Here is a 23,400-nt window from a genome sequence, read left to right as displayed (position 1 = left end):
ATTTTTTTCATTTTTCGTCTTGTGGTTTTTGGATTTCCCCCTCTTGTTTTTGTCTTCATCGTTTACTTTTTCTACTTCCCCAGCCTTTTTTCTTCTCCTTTCTCTTGAGTAAATGTATTCTAAACCACCCATAACTACTTTACCACTGCTACTATAATTATTATTAATTATAATTTATATAAATATATAATATATAATGTAGTCGTTAAAAAAATAATAGTATAAAATAATCTTTACTCTAGCAGGTACTATTAGTATGGTGGAAATTATAGTTGAATCACCACATCTGTTTGCAATCCCATATTAGGTGATATCATACCTGTTTGAATATCAGGCTGAGCATGAGGTGCGTTTGCTCTGCAACCTTCTGATGAGGTTCAAAGGGTCATGTATGCATCCTCTGGGCCTCAAGCACCTCCAGCCTCCAGCGGGACCCCCGGCTACATGATTCTGACGTGGTCAATGCACGATGTCCATCAAGGTGCTCCACCTTGCAATCTGCTTGATTTCAACCTCTCTGGGCTGCCCATTACACATATGAGAGGGAATTCCCAGACCTCTCTTTCGTGATTAGATTTTACGGTCCGAGTCATTACACAGTTTCCTTCAGGTTGTGTTTACATTAGTTCAATGACACGGCTTAATTAACTGGGTTACAAGAAGAACAAATATTTCACATGATAACAGTAAATTGGAGGGAGAGGTAAGGGTATAGTTTTCATACACAACAAACACAAATATCCAAAATGCCTTTTTTACTTGTGAATGTTGATGTATATAAACCGAAAAGTAAACATGCTGATCAACTTTGCATTTATTTAAGTTGATGAAGTAATAAGGGTCCTTCTCTCACTTAACCAGTAATCCCTCAATAAGGTGAGGAAAATTTCCTACACCCCAAAAGCGGGCAGTTTCCTGACAAGGGGGCCCAGAGAAACTCCAGATATTCTAGCTCGGTACCACCCACAGTGTTATGTGAAGACAAAGCGTGAAACAGAGGGAGACGAAGGAGGTGGAGAGAGCGAAAAGAGACTGAAGGAGAAAAGAAAAGAGGCGGAGGAGGGTTGGGGACCGGCAGTATCCTGACTGCGCTGTCAATCGAAGCTGTCCAGGGAACATTAGGGCCCAATAACAGCTGCAAGAGCCTCTTATTCACGTACAGTACATAACATATGTATACCTTGGGCCTCCAGCAACTTCATGGGTGAGACAGAGCAAACATGCCAGATGACTCAACTTTTTCCACCATGAGGCCATATAACAAAATGCGGAACTTATTCCAACAGGGTTTGTACACGTATGTCTGTTTATGTTTATGAAGCTCAAGATGCAAGTTTTGGTGCTTCACATATGTAGGAATTCTGCTGCATTACATATTATGAGTCTCATACTGTTTACTCATATCACAATTTTCAATAAAAGGATTGCATATAATTCAACTGAAAAGAGCTACAGCAACCACTAACATATAACCAGATTCCAACCAATTCAACCAATAAATGAACTCACAGTCCAGAATCTCTAAGTGTTCATACTGCATTAATCACTTCAAACTAATCAGAAGTGAGCCGGCATTAGAAATAAAATGTCATGCACTGATTTTTATTTTTTTTAAGACACTTATGTTTTACCACAGTAATAGTTACATTTACTATTACTGAACCCATTCTGACAATTTATTGTTATATAGTATTTCGGTCGTATCATCCAGCTTTAGTATTTGATGTACCGCAACTAATTCTGATGTCATATCCAGTCCTTAAAGATAGGACAGTAAAACCCACTATGGTATCATTTCAAACATGAATTATCTGGTAAACGAATGAAAAAAGTGTTATTGAATCCTACGCTGAATTACAAAATCCAGTGCACCTCAATCAGTCCTTCCCTCACTTCACTGCATTGGACGGAGAGGGAGTTTGGAGAGATGAAAAATCATCAAATCAAACAAACTATCAGGCCCCCATGCTGTACGCTAGACCAACACCCCACTGTGCCGCAGTTAGACTGATTAATTGTGAAAGTGTGAGAGATTAAAGGAGGCACATCCCAGGGTTGTTGCTAATGGATTTAATATTCATGAAGCCTTAATAAGGAGGGGGAAGGCAAGAGGGATCCAATTTATCCGGCAGTCTGTTTTTTTTACATTGGTGGAAAAATATTGTGGTGATGCGTGGGACTATTGAAAAATCCCATAACCATTTATACATACTTCCACAATATTTTCTACATCTTCCCCTCCAGGCCAGATGTGCTTATATGAATGTGTAGCAGCATATAGATGAATATAAAAAAAGTAAATGTTTGACTCTCTGCTGTACTCACCTGATGGTTCCTCTGTACTGCTGGATGGGGTTGTAGGAAGTGCAACTGGAATCTCTACTCCCAGAGAAAACATGACATAGATGCAAAGACAGATCAGTTTCATTATTATATGCATCCATACATACATACATACATGTATTGTTGCCTTTTTGTGCATGCATGTTGGTACAGTGTGTAAATGTGCACATTTACACACTGTAAGTAAGGTTTAAGGCAAAACAATGTAAAGAAATATACCAGTGTTAGGAACATGAGTTGCTCAAAGCTCTTGTTATGGTTGATAGTAGATTGCAAATTTGCTAAATTACTGACAGTGGGTGTTTGTGTATTTTCTTTATTCACACAAAGTTATATTGACTGACGGATAGATTAAATCAAAAAGGGCTTCTGTATATTCTCTGATAAGGGCATAATATGCTCAAAAAACACTAAATGCAATGCAATAATTTGTACGATCTGGGGGTCAAAGTGTGAAATGAGTACATAAATTAAGCTTTTGTGAAGTTCAGTCAGAAAGTGGTTTTCCGCTAACACTCTTTTATTGAATATTTATTATATCTTGTCCTTTCCAATCTTCCTCAATACATGTTTTCCCTGAGGTGGTGTCAAAGCTCCTGGTTCTTAATTTTCATATATAGCCATATCTGACCAATACACTTTCTTCCTGCATTTCTAAAAACCAATCAGATGTTGGCTGATCAAAATATTATTTACAAAATTGATATGGTACTGACCACGTACTGCAACATCCCTGGCTTTGTTGCATCTCTCTGCCCCATAATTTTGTTTCATGTCTCTGCTCTTATCTGCCTAATAAAGACATAAATTGTCCAAAAAATCATTTAAAAAACTTTAAGAATGTTCGAACATCTACCTGCTTTCTCTGTTTCATCCTCCTCCCCTGTACCCTGCTGCTGTGGAAAAACTACAACAGAGCTGTATGATTGTCCAAAGACTTGATTCTCTCAGCCCTCCCTCATACTCCTGTATTCACAAGTGGGTAGGAAGTTGACACTCAGAGAAACCATGCATGAAGAACGGCCCTCTTATCTCCAAAGGAGCAGGACGGCAACAGAAGATATAAAACACACATAATGCCTTTTTGTTATTGTGGGCAGCAGGGACAGAAGGGGCTCATCAAAAAGTCTGTAGAGGACAAAACCACAGAGATGTATCAAAGACACATGCAAAGAAAGAGGTGCATAACAGTGGTGGTTTCAGCTGTGCAAAGGTAAGGGCTTTGTGTGTATGAGGGACAAAAGAAAGAATCAAGTCTTTTGATCAAGTAAAATCTGCTTTCCTCAACTGGGATTGAGCAAACTTGCTTCCTACTTTCTGAACGTACACAACATTTATGTCACCATAAATCACAATCTGTGGAATGATGTGCACGCCTGGTTGTTGCCGTGTGGACATAATGAGGCCTTCTCCCATGAAGAATTGGTCTATATAATGACAAGAAAAACAATTGCTGCCAAAACAATGGCACCTGAAGCCCGTAGGTCCCTTCGCTGATGTTGTTGTTGATCAGCAATCTTCCATCAGTATTGAGCCGCCACGTGTGCCAATTTAAATAATGAGCCTGTTTCTCATAATTGACTCATGTAGATTTATGGCTCACAGCGCTGGAAGGTGTTCACAAAGTCAAAGATATAACATGACTCTGTATTAAAATGAAACTTGGTAAGCGCTATCGCTGTAACAGTGGGCTGTTAAAGATTAAACTGATTACATACTGTAGAGAGGGACTTTATTTCCATCTCACAGTGATCACTGCATGTTTGACAAATCAGCTCTTACTTGACATTTTCCAAGGAGTCAATGATATCTAATAAGTTGATTTCATTTATTTCTTTATTGGACCTCAGCCATGTAAATCCATGTAGAGATGTATTGCTCATAAGCATTTAATACAATGGCAAGAGCACCAATTAAAACACGTTTTCAGAATGAGACAAAGGAGCCATTGTCATTTGCTATGGGGCTATTATTCAATGCAGCTTTAAATCTTCAACTGCAGGTCTTCCCTGAGGCGATGCTAGATTATTTCTTAATTTTGACTTTAATACAAGGCTATATTTTAGCTAATAAATGGTCATTGGATGCTGAGAACAAGATTGATTTTTTAATTCAACCCAAATCTTCCCAAGCTATCTAAGACACTTTGGGGCTTGGAGATGCTGGTGTTAACAACTTTGCATCTTTACCCAGATTTATGGAGAGACCAACAAGCCGAGACCATAACCTTGAGGTTCAGTGTAATGGTGTGTTTATTTTATAAGCCAGCAGATTTACTGGTCAGAAAACCGACAGTCAGACACTGTAAAGTCTGCTTTTACAGTGTGTGTTTTTGTGTGTAGCATACTGTATTATGTGTTGACTGTGTGTGATTTTGAATATGCACATGTGTGTGTCATCAGTCCGGTGCGTCCCTCCCTTAGTCCTACAGTGAGGCAGATATGGTAAAGACTGGGTTCCACGTACTTATGCAGGGGGCAATGGGCGAGCGGCTCTGCTGGTAGCCTTTAGCACAGCGGTTGCACGTGATACCAGTCACGCCGTCTTTACAGGGACATTGTCCTGTGGTTTGGTTACAGGTTTTGCCAGCAGCACCCACGGGATGGCAATCACATGCTGTGAGGAAACAGAGGAAGAAAGAGAGGCACAGTGAGTGGTCACACACAAACACACGCACACATGTGAGGAGATACAAACACATACTACCTATAGAGAGAGTGCAGGTGGGTACACAGCAGTGGAGGCAACAATAATAGAGTGGTGAGAGACAGGTGGAGGCGTGCACAGAGAGACAGAACTTACCACAGCGCTCATTTTGAAGCGAGTGTAGCATTATGACTAAAAGAGCAGATAAAACGCATCCGCCACAGACATTGTTTTTGACATTTTGTTGTTGTTTGCTAATGAGCAAATTAGCATGTAACTATCATGTCTACCTTAATCAAAAGCTGTCAAGATACAGTATCAGCATGATCTCCAATCACAAAATGTGTGAGTTTGGCTGTTAGGCCTTCTTGTGTGTGCCAGTGTGTGAGCGCTCTGTAGGACTGCAGCTGTTATGTATGAGGTAAAGAGAAAGGGTTGAGCATGCTTACCAAATGATAAAATAATGGAGGATAATCCTAATTGTCTGTTTGTGATTAATGCCAGACTTTGAACCCGAGCCCAAAACGTCTGTCACACTTCCTCCCAAACTGGGGGGTCTATCGAACACACATGCTTCAGGAATGTAATCATCTTCCAATTGCTTTCCCCGATCCAAGCCCTTAATTCATTTCACAGCCAAACCCATGTCAAGTTTGAAATCGGTGTTGAATAATAGTTGTCTGAGAGTTGTTTCTTTTCATCTATTTTTGGATATGAATAGTAGTGGCTCTGGTGAGGAGAAGTGGTTGAATTAATAGTCCATTCAGTAAACCCTGACAGTCTAATCCAGACCAGAACAGTCTTGATAATCAATCAACATTCCCACTTCTTTAATCGAAAAACCTACAAAGCCTAACACTCTGTTTGTCACCAAACTCTCACCACTATATTCCTCACCCCATGAGTATGTATTTTCAGTTTATTTCCTGTGGAAAACCAGTGATGCTGACTCTCAGCCTCAGGGTTGGGCTCTGCTCTTTCGCTGCCCCTCCCTAAAGATTTTTTTCCTGTGTTGTGTCACTTGTCACTCTGAAAAGCCATCAAAGGCAAAGCTGAATTATGTACTTTGAGGTTTGTGGGGGTATTTAGTGGTTTGGTAGGTTTTGTTTTTAACCGCATAGACTGTTCAGCCCACGGTACAAAAATACAGCTTCAAAACAATCTCTTCATTTTGGCCAATTGCATTGAAATGAGGGTGTAAAATGTATAAATGTCAAAACAAGTTTAAATTAATAGTGACGCTTATGCATACAATCAAAACTGCAGGTTTCTTCGCAGGCCTCAGGGGAAAAGACTGCGTAAAGTGGTAATGTAATACCAATTGTGTGCTCTTTATGATTGACCTCGGACTTTTGGAAACAACATAGTTGTTGTTTTGTGAGATATTTTGACAAATGAAGTACTACATGACAACTCTGTAGGTGAAGTCCATACATTTGGGATTTCAGCAGGGTACCTCCTCTCTCCTCTATCATCACTTTTATCTCTATTGCCTGTTTCCTGTGATTCAGCTTCTGTTGCTGCTCTTATCTCTCCTCAGTGTGTGTGTGTGTGTGTGTGTGTGTGTGTGTGTGTGTGTGTGTGTGTGTGTGTGTGAGAGAGAGAGAGAGAGAGAGTACTTGTGTGCTGTTCACCCTTGTTATCAGTTCAGAGAAGCCTCCTTAAAAGTGTGTGTATTAGTACCTTTATCAGACTAATCTGTCACCGCTTTCATTCCTTAGTTGTGTCTAGCTCAGTGGGAGGAGGACCAAAATACACGCACACACACACACACACACACAAACACACACACGCACGCACGCACACACACACACACACACACACACACACACACACACACACACACACACACACACAGCCTCAGGAAGCCTAACATGGAGAGCGTGCAGCACGTCTTCAGGCCTGTAAATTTAGGAGTATGTCAGAGGAGTTTGAGGCAAAGAAGGGCAAAGTGCGTTTCTGGTTGGAGCTTCAGAGAGCTCAGGTTATATTTTTAAGAGCGTCTTCCTGGTAACCACAGCTCAGAGCCTCAAGCCTGCCAGTAAATCAAGTTGCACAGCACATGGTCTGCATGTGGGAAACACTCTGCCTCTCTCTCCTCCTCTTCCACATTTGGTCCTTGACGGCTGACTGACTGCCTGAGCTGCTGTCCGGCTGGATGACAAATTGTCTGACTCTCTGGCTGGATGACCCACCTGTTGGCCAAAGGACTGGCTTACTCAGGAGGTGTGAGTAAGAGTTTCTCGTTTAAGTGTGTGTCCACTTAACGGTTAAGTGGCTGTGTGCACTGCTTCATGGCTACTACAGATGGCTCAGGGAGATATGGGGACAAGAGAGCAAGAGGCCCTTTCTGTCTCAACAATTCCAGCGAGGAGAACTGACAGAAGTTTATGATAAGAAGCGTAGGTGTGTGTATATAAGGGAATCTGTGGTCTTTCCCTAACAACGTAGAACTAAATCTAAGGGATTAGCCCTGTCTAACTGTCATGTTTCTAGATGAAGACAGAATGCCTAACTCTAAAAGAAGCTCTTGGCGCTGGGAGTTGCATATAAAAGAATGAAAAATGTGCTTGGTTAATGGGGAGAGTTGAAGGTTTTTTCAAAGGCAGGCAGTCAGGCCTCGTTCTGAGATTGCACAATGTGAGAATTTGAACTCTGCCAATCGTTTACCATAAAGCTGGTGTTTGAAGTCTGAACTCCCCCCATTTGGTTTGTGTGTTCTGTGCCAATAAGAATAATTTGTTGGCCCTGGAGTGAAGCCAAGCTACCCAAGTCTGTGTTCTATTATAATTAGGTTTCTGCTCCTCCACAAGTATCTTTGGAGAGCGGAAATAGTAAGCATTATTGGGTTGTTGCACTATACATAAACAGCTCTCTAAATGACGTGTTTATCTAATAGAGGGTGTGCCTTGCTTGTTGTGTTGTTTAGTGTGTAATTGATCATAATAATAGGCTGCAATGGCCCTGAACAGTCATGTTTAAGGCCGCAGAGCGAGCCCAAAAATGTTGGACGCGAGCAAAAAAAAAATTGTGAATCATGTTTGATGCACAACACTGCACATGTGCATTGTTCTAATTGAAAACACGCAGATAACACACACACACACCCGACGAAAATCCAGAGCTAAAATTGAAGTCATGAAAAACAATATTTTTCAAATCACAAGCAGAAAAACATTTTATATGTGGTCAATAAAAAAACCTACTGGGTCAATGGAAGACATATGCTGAAGAGAGGGGAGTAGGTTTTTTAGCATGTTATTCTGATTGAAACAGACCATCCCTCAATCAAAGCCTAATTTCCCTCTGTATGCAAAATATGTTCCCCATCATGCTGCTGACCGATGCAATTATATGATGGTTGATGTTTGGATTCGAATGTGAAGGCCTGAATTCGATCCAACGGTCACAGAACCAACGCCAACTCAAGCTTGATTTTATTAAGTTTAGATGGTCCTCTGATGGGGACTAATCAAGAGCAGGGCTCATTATTTGGCAAAGACCTCCCGTGTAGTCATCATTGTCGCTCAATATGTTTTAGGCTCAACATCAAGATGGGTTCTTTAGGAAGTCGCTAATGTTTACCTTTTAAAATAAAGTTAAGACTTTAAAAATCAATGCCAGGGTGCCAAACAGGGATATCAGACAGCTGATTAAACATCCACATAAAGCTATCACTGAGTGACGTTTGTTATCTCAGTTATATGTCAGAAGTGTTGAAAGACCACCCAGAGTGCTGCATCTCTTGGTCTTCTCAAATCTCACCATCACCTTTTTAAGTTCATGCATTTCATTGTCAAATACACCTCAGTGTGTTTTATTCACAGGCTTCAAACAGTTAAAGATACAAACAAGAGCTGCTTGAAATGTATGCCGTGTTTACACTCTTACTCAATGAGGGGTGAAGTTATACATTTCGGCGTGTAAATGTAGCCACAGGGCACGGCTTGCTCTGCAGTGGATAAGCTGCTGCTCTCTTTTACTTGTAATAGCCTCCTATGGAAATGAGCTGCTTTCAGGGAGGATTGTATTACGCATATAAAAGCAAACTCTTGTGCTCCTCGACCTGCCCTGCGCTCAATACAGTGCCCATTCTCTTCCAAGAGCCACACAGCAAAAAGGCTCTCTCTACTTGAGTTCAATAAATATCCAAACCTCTTAATTACTGTCACTTTGGTGAAGCGTTCACGCTGCTTGAGGAGCTGACAGAAATTAGTTCCGCGGTTTGAGTTTCATTGAATTATCTTGAGTTATGATGTGGTAAACCTGAGAGAATTTGGCAGGGCAAGACTTTTGACAGCACACATAGGTGTTTGACGTAGGGACAAAGCTGTGTGGTAACTTTAAGTTTATTAACAGAGAGAGAGAGAGAGAGAGAGAGAGAGAGAGAGAGAGAGAGAGAGAGAGAGAGCATGTATTACAATGACATTTAAAGTCTTTATCTGTAATGTTCCAAATATAGCTTGCAAAAATGTTTTAATTGGCAAAAGAAACAGTTCATGCTTCGTATCATTTGTCAGCTTGGGGTAATTACCACAGATCCTTTATTGTAAGTCTGTTTTGATGTAACTGAATACCTCAGTAAAACTTGAACAGTGTTTGCTTATAATTACACAGAGCTGGGAGAGGTGAGACGTACATAAACTGGCAAATTTCATGGATTAAATTGAACAAAACCGTTTTGGTAAGCTGACAATTTTATAAATAATGATGAAATGTATTTATATTTTAGTTCGGTGAGAGGCAGTAGAGACTGTGAAGGAGTCAAAAGTGAGATTTAATATTTACTAGTGTGGAGACTCTGATGTAATGAGTATATGACATGACTCCTGCTATAAGCCAATGGGAGTATCATTATCTTATAACAATAATATTATTATAGATTATATTTAATTGTTGTGAAATTCCACTAAGGGTGCATGGATGCTGTCTTTTTGGGCTATAAGTTAAATTATGCATATATGATGTATTATGAGTCATGAGAATGACATTAATGATGGTCAGAACAATAATTACAGCTGTAACAATTTTTTTTTAATAATGATTAAACTGTCCATTGCTTTTTCAATTAATTAATTCATATTTTGGTCTTTAAAATGTCAGAAAATAGTGAAAAATGGCCATTGCAATGTTCTCCGAGCCAAAGGGGGAGTCTTCAGATTGCATGTTTTGTCCAAAAAGCAAAGATATATTCAAACAACAACAACTCTGGAAAACGAAAATTATACAGATACAGCTATTTCTGACATGACATACACACTGCAGTGTAATTATGGTAAAAGAAAGTTGCATGTACACATCACATTAGCAGCAGGTTTCCATCAGCAAGAGCACCAGACAGAGTCATAAAATATGAGAACACCAGCCTGCACAGAGACAGAATCCATTCATAGAGCACAGATGAAGATGGAGGCAGAGGCAGAGAGGCTCCACATCAGCAGCCCTGGTTATCATAACGTAACGTTTTACACAGACATACAATACAGATTCAGCCCCACATATTCAGACGCACATGAACTATACATGAACAGTTTACGCCAGATGCCAGAGGTCCATACCAGGTGCATTTTTCACAGCTTTTGACTTGCTGTTTTAACTTTCACTTCATGACTAATTTAACCAAAGTTTCCGAACATCAAAGTAGTCATCTTTGTCGTATGAGAACAGATTTCCACATCAGTGGAAACAGATTTCTCATGCAGGCAGGCTGTTTTCCAGTTATGGTAAAAAGATTTTATCACTACATGAACTAAGGTTTTCGCTCTGCTTTAATTTGGCTCTACATTTGTTCTCTTCTGGTGACCCAAATGTTGACTGCTTGCTTCCAAGGTCTCTCGTGTCAGTGGCTAGCAAACTGAGAAAGTCACCACTGTAAGCAATAAAAAAGTAATGAAAAGCAGCCAGGAATCATCAGAAATATGCTGGATTAATCATTTGCTGCTGATTGAAAATGCAAAGCTCTCCATCATCTAAAATGTGTAAGGCATTAGAGAAAAGTGTGGCATAATGATAAATAATACAGTCAACTACTAATCCAAAAGGATTCACCAGATGTGAATATAATAGGACAAAAACATTTGCTGTATTTATGCACAGACCTTCCTCATTAGTAATAGCTATTATGCTTTTATGCTCTACATTATTATTTTGTCTACTGTATATTGTAAACTGTATATTTTGTCTGCAAGTGCAAGTAAACATGTTTAACAATTATGTGGTGAAATGCACAGCAGGAACCTGAGGCATCTAACCCCATGAAAGTGAGTTATGGGACGCTAAAAGAATCAAGTCTCTGACACATGAGAAGGAATGTAAAAACAACAAAAAAAGAGGTTAAATCTCCACAATTAGCCAGCCTGGTAGACACAGCGGAGGATAGGGGTTAATGATACACAACGTCCCGTCGTGATGAATGTATGTTTGCATTCCTGCTCGACAGGAGAATAGGCCCAAAGCCACGGAAGGTGTTAATGTCAGTTTAGAAATATTGCTCATGAGCGGCTGGAGGGGAGAATAGCATCTTTACATATCATTGTCTTGTCTGAACATCAGATTCTTTTGCAGATGTTTTACTCTTCAGACCTGTCATACTGAGTGATTTGGTCAGTTTATTTATTTACTACATGGTGAATGATGTGAGAAAACTCAGGCTTAAACTGTCAGCAGGCAGCTAATATTTTCTCTTTGGAAGTGAGCGCTCTGAAACCCTCAAACGAAAATGCGTGTATTTCTGTGTGTATGTGTGTGTGTGTGGGTGTTCGTGCGTGCGTGCAAGCTGTATCTATACGGAGCGATTCTGAGGTGTTTCTGGGCTTGTTTGCACAGGGAGTCAGCTCCTGTTATCTTTTCCTGCAGCAGAAGAGGTGAGAAAATATACCCTCTCTCTTTTCAATCACCCCCTCCCCCTTCCTCCTCTTTCTCCTCCTCTTTCTTTGACCCTTATTAGCTACGGTGAGGGCTGATGGCAGGCGATACATCTAGCACACACCTGCGTGGGGGTGTGTTCCTCTTGTCCTCCTCTCTTCCTTTTCTCCTTACCTTACCTCCCATCTTTCACTCTCTTGCCACCCCTTAACCTGAGTTTTTCTTCTTCTCTCTCCGTCCTGCAGCCCTTCCATTGATTCGTCTTTGACCTGCACTGGGGATCACTTCACACCTTAGCTCTGTTTGTTTTGCTTGTCCTGTCATCCCTTCACCTCACCTCCCCCCCAACCCCCACGAACGAAGCCAAATAACTCAACTGCCAATGAGGGAACACCCAGACCCGACCCGCCCCATGCCACCACGACCTCCACACCCCCCAACAGACCCCCAACTCATCTCCGCTGACAGAGCGAGATGAGGGCGAGACAGGCTCAGGAATGAAAAGACTGCTGGCTCCTCCCCCCTCCCACTTCCTGTGATTCATCTAAAACGGTTTCCTATCAGACCGAAAAAATATCAGTCAGTAGTAGCTGGTGTTGAGTATGTAAGTATGTAAGTGTGTAATGAAATTTCGAAGAGCAATATTTCAAAACTTTTTTTTAAATGAAATAAGATATTTGGTTGTTGTTCAACATGTACGTTTAAATCTTTCCCTTGCCAGAAAAGAACGGCACTGTACCTTTGCAGGCTTTCCTGTGGGAGATAGGTTTGGACAGGTCTCTGTAGTAGCCCTCCTTGCAGTAGTGGCAGTGGCGTCCAGCCGTGTTGTGGCGACAGTTGAGGCAGACTCCTCCGCTCTTCCTTCCCGACAGCTTGTACAGCTCCATGTTGAAACGACACCTTCGGGCGTGAAGGTTGCAGTTACAGGCTGTGAAGAAAATAAAAAAAGATGTAAAAATGTTAAATTTAGTGTGGAACAAATAGGTCACAACAGTATTTCGTAGTTATTGACAACAAACTCATTCAATAGTTGATAAATGATGACCATGTCTTATTGAATCTGCATTCAAGTTTGAAATTGAACCTGTTGAGTTTAACCAGTAAGGTGACATGTTTGTGCAAATGATTAACAAAAAAAACATGTGGTGAGTAGAGCAGATGGCCCTCATGTAACCCTTTTGGAGAGTTTAAAATCCTCTAGTTATCCCTTTAGAGCACCTGAACCCAAGGGTAGAGTCATGTTTCCTATTGTCCTTTTTCTAATAGTCAATTCTGTTCCTTTTTTTACTGAATTGACATCAATAAAAAAAATGCCTGCACCCTACAAGTTTGTGATAATGTTTCATGATGTCCTGACATGTTAAAATAATGACCTCAGCAGTGGAAATAAGTCCATTGTTCACTATCATACCTTCACCTTTTAAGTTTATTTGTAGTCAATTCAAGTCATGATGGTTTAAATCTCACTTGTGAGAGTTAACTAATAATTTAGCATTATAGCATCTAGCAGAACTACTGCTATGGTTACCTCATGTTTTATTCACTGTACCCTGTGCACTACTTTATAACCATAGTTAAACTATTGATACTAATATTTCATTTTAATGGACATCTGACGGACATTCAGAAATGACTATTTTCTGTGGCCGTTACATATTACTGTAATTTCTAGGATCTTTTGTTTGTGTTAAGAAAACTAAAAACTGACTTGATGCAATGCCATTAGAGATAGTTCTCTGATAATGAGGTCAAACACTGCATCCTTTATCTACCTCTCTTCAGTTGTCCTTTTTCTGTCTCTTACTGACACACTCTACTCTTCACTCCCTTTATCTTTCTTTAGCTTGTTTCCTCAAGGTCCTCGCCTGCTCTCCAGAGTCCAAACTGTACTAAACAGAAAGTGAAAGCCTGGTATTAACATTTCTCCCTTCCCTGCCAAAATCCCTGTGAGCATGTGCGAGAGACCCCTCGCTGCTGCTTGTTTACTGATGAGTACAGTTGCCAGCTCTAAGTTTAATAAGCCGGCTGATGTTTATTCATGACTCTCTGGCAGCGGAACGCGGCAGACATGCCTAACTTCATTAAGGTTTGCCGTCCGAGCCACCGATCCTTCACCACCACCAGAGAGGCATTCATGCATTATTAACAATAACACTTCTGATACAGTTTGTGGCTCTACTATGTGTGGTTACATACTGTACTGTATGTGTGTGTACGTATGGAAATGGGGGTTATCTGGGTCCAACTGGGGTCCCCTGGTTGGTCCATCTGTCTGTGTTGTTCTGCACCACCTCCTCACACAGCTCTTTTCATCATCTGCCCATCATAATGGAGGAGCTCTCACTTCCCTCAGCATCCATCAAACTGGCTTCTCACTGGTGTTTGTTTGTTTGTTCAGTGTGGGTTTTTTTCTGGATGTGTGTGTGTCTGTTTGGGGCCCCAGAGGCTCCTTCTCTCCACTCCAAGGACGTAATTACAATACATTTTCAAAAATACATATACAGTACACACACACGCACGCACGCACACACGCACACACACGCACACACACACACACACACACACACACACACACACACACACACACACACACACACACACACACACATTGGCAGTGCTGTGCCTTATCAGTGGTGACTTGGCTTTCTAACTTTCTTGCATCAGGGTTTAATTAGTGATATGTCTTGTTCTCCCTCCCTGCTTCAGACTGTTGGTCTTAAAAGCCTCAGTATGCAAAAAACAAGACTTGTAATTCCACAAGACTACAAGATGATGCTATTTCCATTTTATTTTCCGTGAAAATAAGTGGTGCTTTACCTTGAGTACTTTCGGATTACATAAAATTATCACCTTTACTCCTGTGTCTCACCCGGCTGGATTTATATCTATCCTTTCCTTAAAGTGACACAGATTTGATGTTTGCATTGTTGTCTTTAGCTAGATTTACAACTGTGCATGACTCATATTGTTCAGACAGCAAAGCTTTCCTCCCTGACTCCCCTGGAAAAACCCTGGAACCTACTGATAGCAACAATAGTGTACACACAAAACTGTTGAGATATAAGAGGTTGAGGGATAAAAGTGCATAACATTTCATTTAATTCATAGATATTTTAGCCACAGAGAGACAGCTCTGATATGATCTGTGTCTCTGAGCTGGCTGTCAATCCAGCCTGTAAATGCCAAAGGCCAGGTTCAGTCTCTCTGTTGTTCTGGGCCACACTTGGTTAAAGCTATCTCTGCGCCCGCCTGCAAGTATCTGGGATCACTGTAGAGTTCAGTTGGTGGAGGATCAGTGCATGGTCTTATACCTGCAGACACGTCTCTGTTACACTACAAAGGTGGTTTCACACCCTTCCTAAATGAATACAGGGGGAATTCTAGCCTACCGGACTGCTCTGCCCCGGTGAGAATAATGCTGTTGTCCTGGGAGGCATGTTGGATATTGAAAAAAGAGACGACATACAAGCTGGATGTGAAGGTGCGGGGCAGAAGGCCACATTGTGTTTGACGGTATCATGCTTTATAAGGTATTATGTCAGATAATGGGGACGAGTGAGAAGCACTTTATCTAAACTCACTGACACTGGGCGTGATGTAAGCTTGTTCACACAATACCTCTTACACATTGAAAAAAAAAAAAAACGTGCAAACAATGTTGTTGTTGGCGCAATTCCAAGTGTTTCATGAGCACAGACTGTTTTAAAAAATGACATCATCACAGCCCAAATTAGCACATTTAATTAAAAACAATTGAAGATTTGTAAGCCAGTATGCGATTTGTCTGGCGTGGGCTTATCAGGTTTCCTGCGGCGTTATAAACAAGTCATTCAGACATCTCGGTGTTATCTATTCATGTAGAGTTTTCCATTCATAACTCCCTATCAGGCAAAAAATCAGCTGTGTTTAAAGATAACCATATGCTGTCAGTCATGATAAAATACCCCAGTGACACAGGAGACTCTGCTCTCAACCTTTTCCTTCCACAAGAATGATTTGCTATTGCTGTTTATTCATTTTAATGTAATGTAAACATTTAATAACGTAACACTTATTCTCATGTGTGTTATGATATAAATCATTACAATTTATACACCAAGGTAGACTTGGTTGGTCGACTGAATTTCACAGTTCGTAAACACAAGAACTGGTTGGGTTTGCCATAAACCACAAACACATTCCCACCCATTTAATTATGAATGTCAGTTTATTTCTAATTTTCAGTTTGTTGTGGAAACACCTTTGTTAAGCCAAGAGAACAAAAGCATGTTTGATAAATTCACTCCTGGCAGCTCCTCTCCGTCACCATAAAAAGCTTGATATGGTGGTAGAAATTTTATTAAAATTCCAGCAGCAGCTGCAGCCTTTTGTTTTCTTAGAGGTAAAGAAAATTTAAACCGGACCACACTGACATAAAACATGTCTGTCACAAGCAACTGGTGAGGTCATTCCATGGTAGCCTCTAAAGGTTAAAAAGGGAGATAAAAATAGAGTGGAGTATTTAGTTAAAACTAGGCCCTCACTTCTAAAATTACACAAAACTAAATATGCGGTTTTTGTTTTCATTTTTTCAAAAGACACATTCAGAATGAACACCTCAGTAAACTGCTCTCTGTTGCTGAAATACCAGCTATCCCTTTCCTGGAGGACCGCTATGAAAACACAAACACACACACACACACACACGCGCGCGCGCACACACACACACACACACACACACACACACACACACACACACACACACACACACACACACACACACACACATAGACATTCCTCACGCCTGCTCTTTGCAACCAGCAGGATACAGGGTTTCTGCCCTTCAGAGGAAACACAAAAGCTGAGCTGTAGTTTATTTCAGCCAAGCAATCAGCTCACACACCTTCAGAGCAAACAAAAGCTACTGCTACCATTCACACACAAAACACACAGACACATGCTGAGTGCACCAGGTGCACTTTAAAGACAAGTTTGCTCTGAGCGTACTGTGATTCAACATTTCATCTATGTGTTAATATCGAAATAATATATGGGAATGCATAAGAATCAACTATAAGACATATTAAATATATCACAATTTGAGTAGCTTTGTAAATTATATATTAATGTTAACACAGTCTACATTTTCCTTATAGGACACCTTAAAGTGTTTGGTCTGTTTTCAATCAAGTTAACTGCTTCAGGCTGGATTAGTGAGTCAGTGGGCGGCTGTAACCGCCCCCCCAGGTGAGCAGTAAAAAGAAGTGTGAACTGATACCTTTAAAACAAGAGTAATTGAATTAGCTGGATAAAGCTAAGCTTACCTAAAGCTTTTCAACACCTCCTGTAATGTGCACCACTGCTATCTACAATGACAAAAAGCTGCATTCTTGAGTCTTGCAGCTGTTTTGACCTCCAACTGCAGAATTTGACAGCAAATGGATTTGTTTATTGGGTGTTGCTGTTTCCCGCACACATATACTGTAGGAAACACAGGGCCTCAGAGCAGTGTCTGAGTGTGTTTTGGAAAAGTTGGCTAATTTGTTTCTTTGAGTGGTTCCCAGCTTTTATCAACTGACCTCAGTCTCGTAGCAGCACAGAGGCGGCCCTCCCTTGGCTAATTAGAGAGAAAATTCAAGCAACAGAGCTTGGAGTTGAGGTTAAGCTCATCGTACTTACGATAAGCCTGGTAATTGAGTGATGTTGGTCACAGCCTCGATTTGTTCTAAAGACACACTCGAGCAACAGATCTCTGCCACTTTCGATCCAAATCCACATGCTGGATTTGTTTTAGCTGCTGGCTGCTCATTACCCCGAATATAAAGGCACAAATGAAGAAAAAAAAGAAACTTGAAAAGGGATGGCTAATTGTATGTGTTGTAGCATATCAGACCACATTAGATATCTAACTATCCACACTGAGACACTACTGTCATCAACATTCCCATCAAAAAGAAATGTCCGGTCTTTTTGTGAGGTCTGGGGAGATCACAGGCGCTGACAAAGATTTTGCAGCTCTCAGGAAATGTCAGCCTCCCCGCTGCCATCACCTCCACCGCCAACACCAAAACCCCATACCCCAAACCACCGCCTGTGAGCAGGGGACCAGCAGGGGCTCCGCTACTCTGCTTTTAAACAAACACCAAGGGGAGTCCACACATGAGCAGTTTACGTTTAATCCTATGGGCGCCACCAAAAGTAATCACATTAACTTCTAAAACCCCTTTAAGAGAAAATGAAAAACTATTGGGTGTCATCTGAGAGAGAGAAAGTAGTTTATATTCAATATGACTTATTCTTGCAAATATTTTCATAAACTGTGCCCCAAAATAAACAACAGCTTGATACCTCCCTATACTGTGTATGTATTAACTTAAATCATGGCAGTCTGTTAAACATCCTCTTCTATGCCCCTAATCAACACACACACACACACACACACACACACACACACACACACACACACACACACACACACACACACACACACACACACACACACAAAGTAGCAATACACACTTTAAAAATACTACATTACGAGTAAAGGTACATATCAGCAAAATGCATCATATTTTATAATCTCATCATATGTTTTGTATGTAAAATCTGAAATTGAATGAATGTTTGGAGAAGCCAATTCTGGTTTTATAAAATCTTTAAAAAAAAATACTGTACAAGGATGAATAACGGTAAATGAGCTCAGATATTTACATAACTGTTGACTGTTACAGTAAGTAGAGGGACAACATTTCAACAATTGGCTCAAAGTAGCAAAAAACCCCACTGATATTATCCTTTAATGTCTGGGATTTCTTCTTGAGCGCAGACATCACAAACAGTCATTTTGTGGCTAGATTAATTCTGTGTTTATATTTTGTCAGGAAGAAGCGATTTAAAAACATGACAGGTGACTCCAGTGGCTCTTGTTAGACTGATGTCAGACCACACCAATGAAGAAGATGTGATTCAACGACTATGGAATTTCACGATGAAGAAATGATCGGCCATCGCTGATAATGACTGTTTCTCCCAAAACAACTGAAGAATTTAATTTTTTTTTAAAGGCCTCCATAATAACTGTTGAACCAAAACAGAGTGATGTGACATTACAGAAATATTTATGTTCACTCGGTAACCACAGTATATTTTGCTCTCTGTTACATATCAACCAATAAATCTGTTCCATGGCAACTGTTTATTTAGCCTCTTATAAATTAGAACAATACAGCTTTTTATTTTGTGTTTGTTGATCCAGACGCTGGCATGATAAAGGCAGGAATTTCCAAATTAAATGAGAGCTGAGGGCATTTGAGGGATTGAGATGATAGATGGAGCACTCATCTCATTGTTGTGTGTTTGGCGTTCTCTTTAGATGCAATTATGGCTTTATATAAACGTCATTACCATTACCAGCTCAATTAATCCTTTTGAACAAGCAAATTATTTGTCTGTCAATAGTTGATGCCACAATATGTTTAATTGCTGTATGAATTACTGTAAATTATCCTCAAACAGACACAAGAAATCTGTGCTATTTTTTTCCTTCTACAGTATATGCAATCAGCTCCTCTTTCTAAAATGCTTCTAAGTGGCATGTTTTCACCACATGTTACTTATTTTCAATCTGAAGAAAAACAAGACTGCATCTCACAAATAAAACTTGCAACATGGGGTCAAAAAAAAAATTAAAATTCAAAACAACCTCTAGCTGACCTAGTAGAGTCCTTTGCAGCGGCCCAGGTTCCTGTGGCCCTTTGCTGCATGTCATTCCCTCTCTCTCTCCCCATTTCCTGTCTATCCACTGTCACTATCTAATAAAGTGAAAAAGCCCCAAAAAAGAATCTTTAAAAAAAAAAAAAAAAAACTTCAAATTCAACTTGAACAAACAAATCTTAAATGGCTTTTGAAATAAGATATATGGAAAACCAAACTTCTCTGTGACAAAAACAATACAAACAAAGAAGAACAGGAAGGTATTTATTTTAAAAAGTAACTCTTTCAGATTTCATGACATTTCTTCAGCAACAATTAGCCAACAGTTTAAATTCTGCTGAAACATTGTGCTGCAAATTGCACAGAGCAAAGGGTGAGAGTTCCATAAAATACAGAGAGCAAACAAAGAACGTGTGAGTGGGAGAGAGAGAGATCATGCTGGTGGGTGGAGGATGTATGAAGTGTGTGAGGAGTTTAAGGTCAACACTGGCCAGTGTGTATTGGGGAGCACCCTGGGAATGCCATGAAACTATGTGGGGTGATGAAGCGAGGGTGCGGGTGAGTGGGAAGAGGGAAGGGAAAGGAGGATGTGGCGCCCATTGCAGAGATTATATCAGGCTAATTTAATTCCTTTATTGCAGCCAATTAGCCACAGCCCTTTAGCCCTCTAGCCCTCTTCACTCGGTCTCTAATGACCCCAACTAAACTCTGGATTTCGGCTGCTCCCAAAGAAGGCCATGTTTCAGAGCCGCTGTATTTTTAATTAGCAGTTTGCCTTACAGACACTGTACCAAGGACGAGAGAGAGAGAGAGAGAGAGAGAGAGAGAGAGAGAGAGAGAGAGAGAGAGAGGAAAGTAAAGAGACAGATAAGGAAGAAAATATAGGGGTGGGGGGGGGAGCTGGAAAAATAAAAGATGAGGTGGACAGAGGAATGGAAAGAGATCAGCCTGCTGCTTGTTACATCCCAGGCCGGACTCGAGGGGACTTGGCTAATTGAGATCAAGTCACACAGAATATTCATCATTCCTGCAGGGCTTTCAAAGGCACATTAAATATTCGGTGAGCGTTGATTTCCAGTGGACAGATACCATTCGCCGTCAAGCAGCCTTAACGCGCTTGTCTGACATTTTTTCATATCAGTCAAGCTGTTTATCTATTTCTCCTTTCTTTATTTCATAATTTAACACTCTGATGTTTTCTCATATTTGGTCAAATTATGCAATTCCCAGTGCAGACAGAGTCTACGATGTTCTGTCAGTGGGTGATAAAATATGGTCTGATTATCCAACTGCCGCAATTAAAGAGCTGTGAGAACTGCCTTGCTTCATTGCAAGCAGGGATCCCTTATGAAGCTATTAGCAGTGGAGCGAAGGTTAATGTTAAGCAATGGATTTACAGTAGACGGCAAAGTAAACACTAGCAGAGCAGAGTATATCTCCATATCTATACAGCTTCTAATACAGCGCAAGTATACAGTATTTAAAGTATGAGAACAATTATACAGATGTAATGTACTGAATGCATAGAGTAACATTTTTTTTATGAAGTACAGGAAAACAAATATTTTCAGCAATTAGACTGAATACTACTACTATACCATCATTAATCAAATTTGTGGGATTGCATACATTTTTTATTATTTATTGCTATTATTATGTCCACTTATTTGTCTGTACTCATAATTGTAATTTCTATGATCTCTGCTTTTATTATCTGGGTGGTAGATGGCAAAGGAACTCTCAAGGACAAATTAAAAAAGTCAGAAATTAACAGCTGTCTTCACAAAATCCCACTTTTTACAGTTACTGGACTGTTGCTGATTTTCTTTTGCCTTTTTTTTTCATGGCCTTGGATACACATACAGCAGGCATTTTCCACAAAATGAATAGATTTTTAAACATTGATCTTAAATTTCAGTGTGAATGGGGGAAATGGAGCATTTGAAAAAAAGTGTGTTAAAAGTTGTTTATCTATGCCCAGTAGAAAACAAAATGGCTGATAAGAGTATTTCCCTACTATCCTACGAGCCTGCAAATTTTTACAAACAAATTTCAAAGTGATTGTAAAGCCTTTTAAACATTAACACCATGTCAGATGTACATTACATTCACATGCACACTGCCTTACAATCTGCAGCAGCCTCCAGCAGCAGGCCAGCCTGCTCCATGCTGAGCTAAATGGCCCATATATTCACCCTCTGTCTTCACGTGGGGGCTAATAGGCCTTTCCTTTTTCAAGAGTCTAACTAGCCACACAGAGGCACAACAACAAAGAAAGGCCTAATGGCCTCCAATTTCCCGCATTAGTGCCCATTTAATGGCTGACCTGCCCTCTCGTTAGGCAGCACAGCATGGGAGCACTTCTCAGCCCTGCGCGCGCGTACGCACACACACACACACACACACACACACACACACACACACACACACACACACACACACACACACACACACACACACACACACACACACACACACACACACACACACACACACAGTCCTTCAGCCTTCCACAACCACACTGCCTCGGGCCCCAGCAACACTTCCACCCCACGCTGAGACCGCATAATAGGCCAGTTTGTAAAAGGGCTGGCCTGTGATCAGTAGTGCATCCATTTGCTGAGTAATCAAGGGTCTTTTGTCTGAGTAGTGTGTGTGTGTGTGTGTGTGTGTATGTGTGAGAAGGTATGACTGTGTGTGTGTGTGTGTGTCAAAGCATGTTTGCACCTGCGTGAGAGACAGAGGGAGGGAGATTCTCCCTGCCCATCTGTCTTTATTTGTGTGCCCATCGCTCTCAGAGTGTGTATTTCCATGTGAGTGTTTGCGTGAGTAATTCCAAGATAAAGTGTTGCTGCCTGGAAAAGATCTCCTCCAATTTATGTCTATGGGAAAATACCAGCTGACATACAGTGTAGGAATAAAGGGAGCTTGACTAGAGCCATGGAGGGGCTGACGAGCGTGCGTTGTGTGTATGTCAGCTATGCCATAAAAATGCCATGGGTGGAGGATGACATTGGCAGGTCCTATTCAGGACTATAGCAGTGAAAGACCCTTTAGGCCTGTCAGGTCCCCATTCCTCCCCGCTGAACAATACCCACTAAGAGCAGCTGTCTTAATAGCGTGAGGGACTGACAGCTTTAGGAGCGATGCGAAGCTCGGAGCAGCATCTACGCAAACTTTAGCCCAAACAACGCTCCGCTGTGTGACAACATAATACAATCTAACAGGATAGTCTACTGTTTGCCAGATAGGGAATGCATCTTGTACATTTCTATTACACATACGTATTTAAGAAACGTGAGCTGACAGTGTTGGCAGAGCTGCATCACATCAATGTTCAGGAACCTCGTGTGTGAACGGATGCAGTGGCACGATGGCAAAAGATTCTTCCTGAGCGTGATGATGATTGGAACTAAGTGGATTTACAGTTTCCTTAGCAGGAAGACCAAAAATCTCTGCTGTCACTTAGGAAAGTTTGTTTTTTATTGAAGGGCTATGAGTGGGAATAGTGTGTAAATGTATTGTGTTTGACTGATGGAGCAATGTTTCCTTTTCAAAGTAAAGGCGGATTACTGAAACAAGTGGCTGATGTTTCTTTCTGACATCAGTGTCTGATCTGATAATCACAGTGTGAACATTTTGAGACTTCTCCTCAAAGCATTAGCTGTGAATCAATTGTGCAATGGTTTGCAACCGCAGCGCAGCTCCCCACCATCAACCTGGCTGTCAAAGCAAGTATTATAAGGTTTCTCCCCAGGCTTTGCTCGCTATTGTTTTACATCAAGCCATTACCTAACCCTGTCTCCTCTGCCTAGAGTCACACATCCACATCCACCGCTCAGGCTTTCACGGAGA

General features: G+C 40.8%; 1 protein-coding gene across 1 annotated transcript in view; it reads right to left on the bottom strand.

The window, feature by feature from the left end:
* Positions 1–23,400, bottom strand: part of ntn1a (netrin 1a) — a 56,757-nt gene that overhangs the window by 11,692 nt on the left and 21,665 nt on the right. The window contains exons 2-4 of the mRNA XM_078280182.1: positions 12,593–12,781; positions 4,810–4,959; positions 2,326–2,379 (exon numbers count right to left, since the gene is read on the bottom strand). Of these exons, the coding sequence (XP_078136308.1) occupies positions 2,326–2,379; positions 4,810–4,959; positions 12,593–12,781 (393 nt within the window). The remainder of the gene's footprint in view (positions 1–2,325; positions 2,380–4,809; positions 4,960–12,592; positions 12,782–23,400) is intronic.

Source organism: Sander vitreus, chromosome 2, assembly GCF_031162955.1.
Source record: "Sander vitreus isolate 19-12246 chromosome 2, sanVit1, whole genome shotgun sequence".
NCBI classification, from domain to species: Eukaryota; Metazoa; Chordata; class Actinopteri; order Perciformes; family Percidae; genus Sander; species Sander vitreus.
Note: the sequence above shows the minus strand (reverse complement) of the source record. Positions and strands in the feature narration are given on the sequence as shown.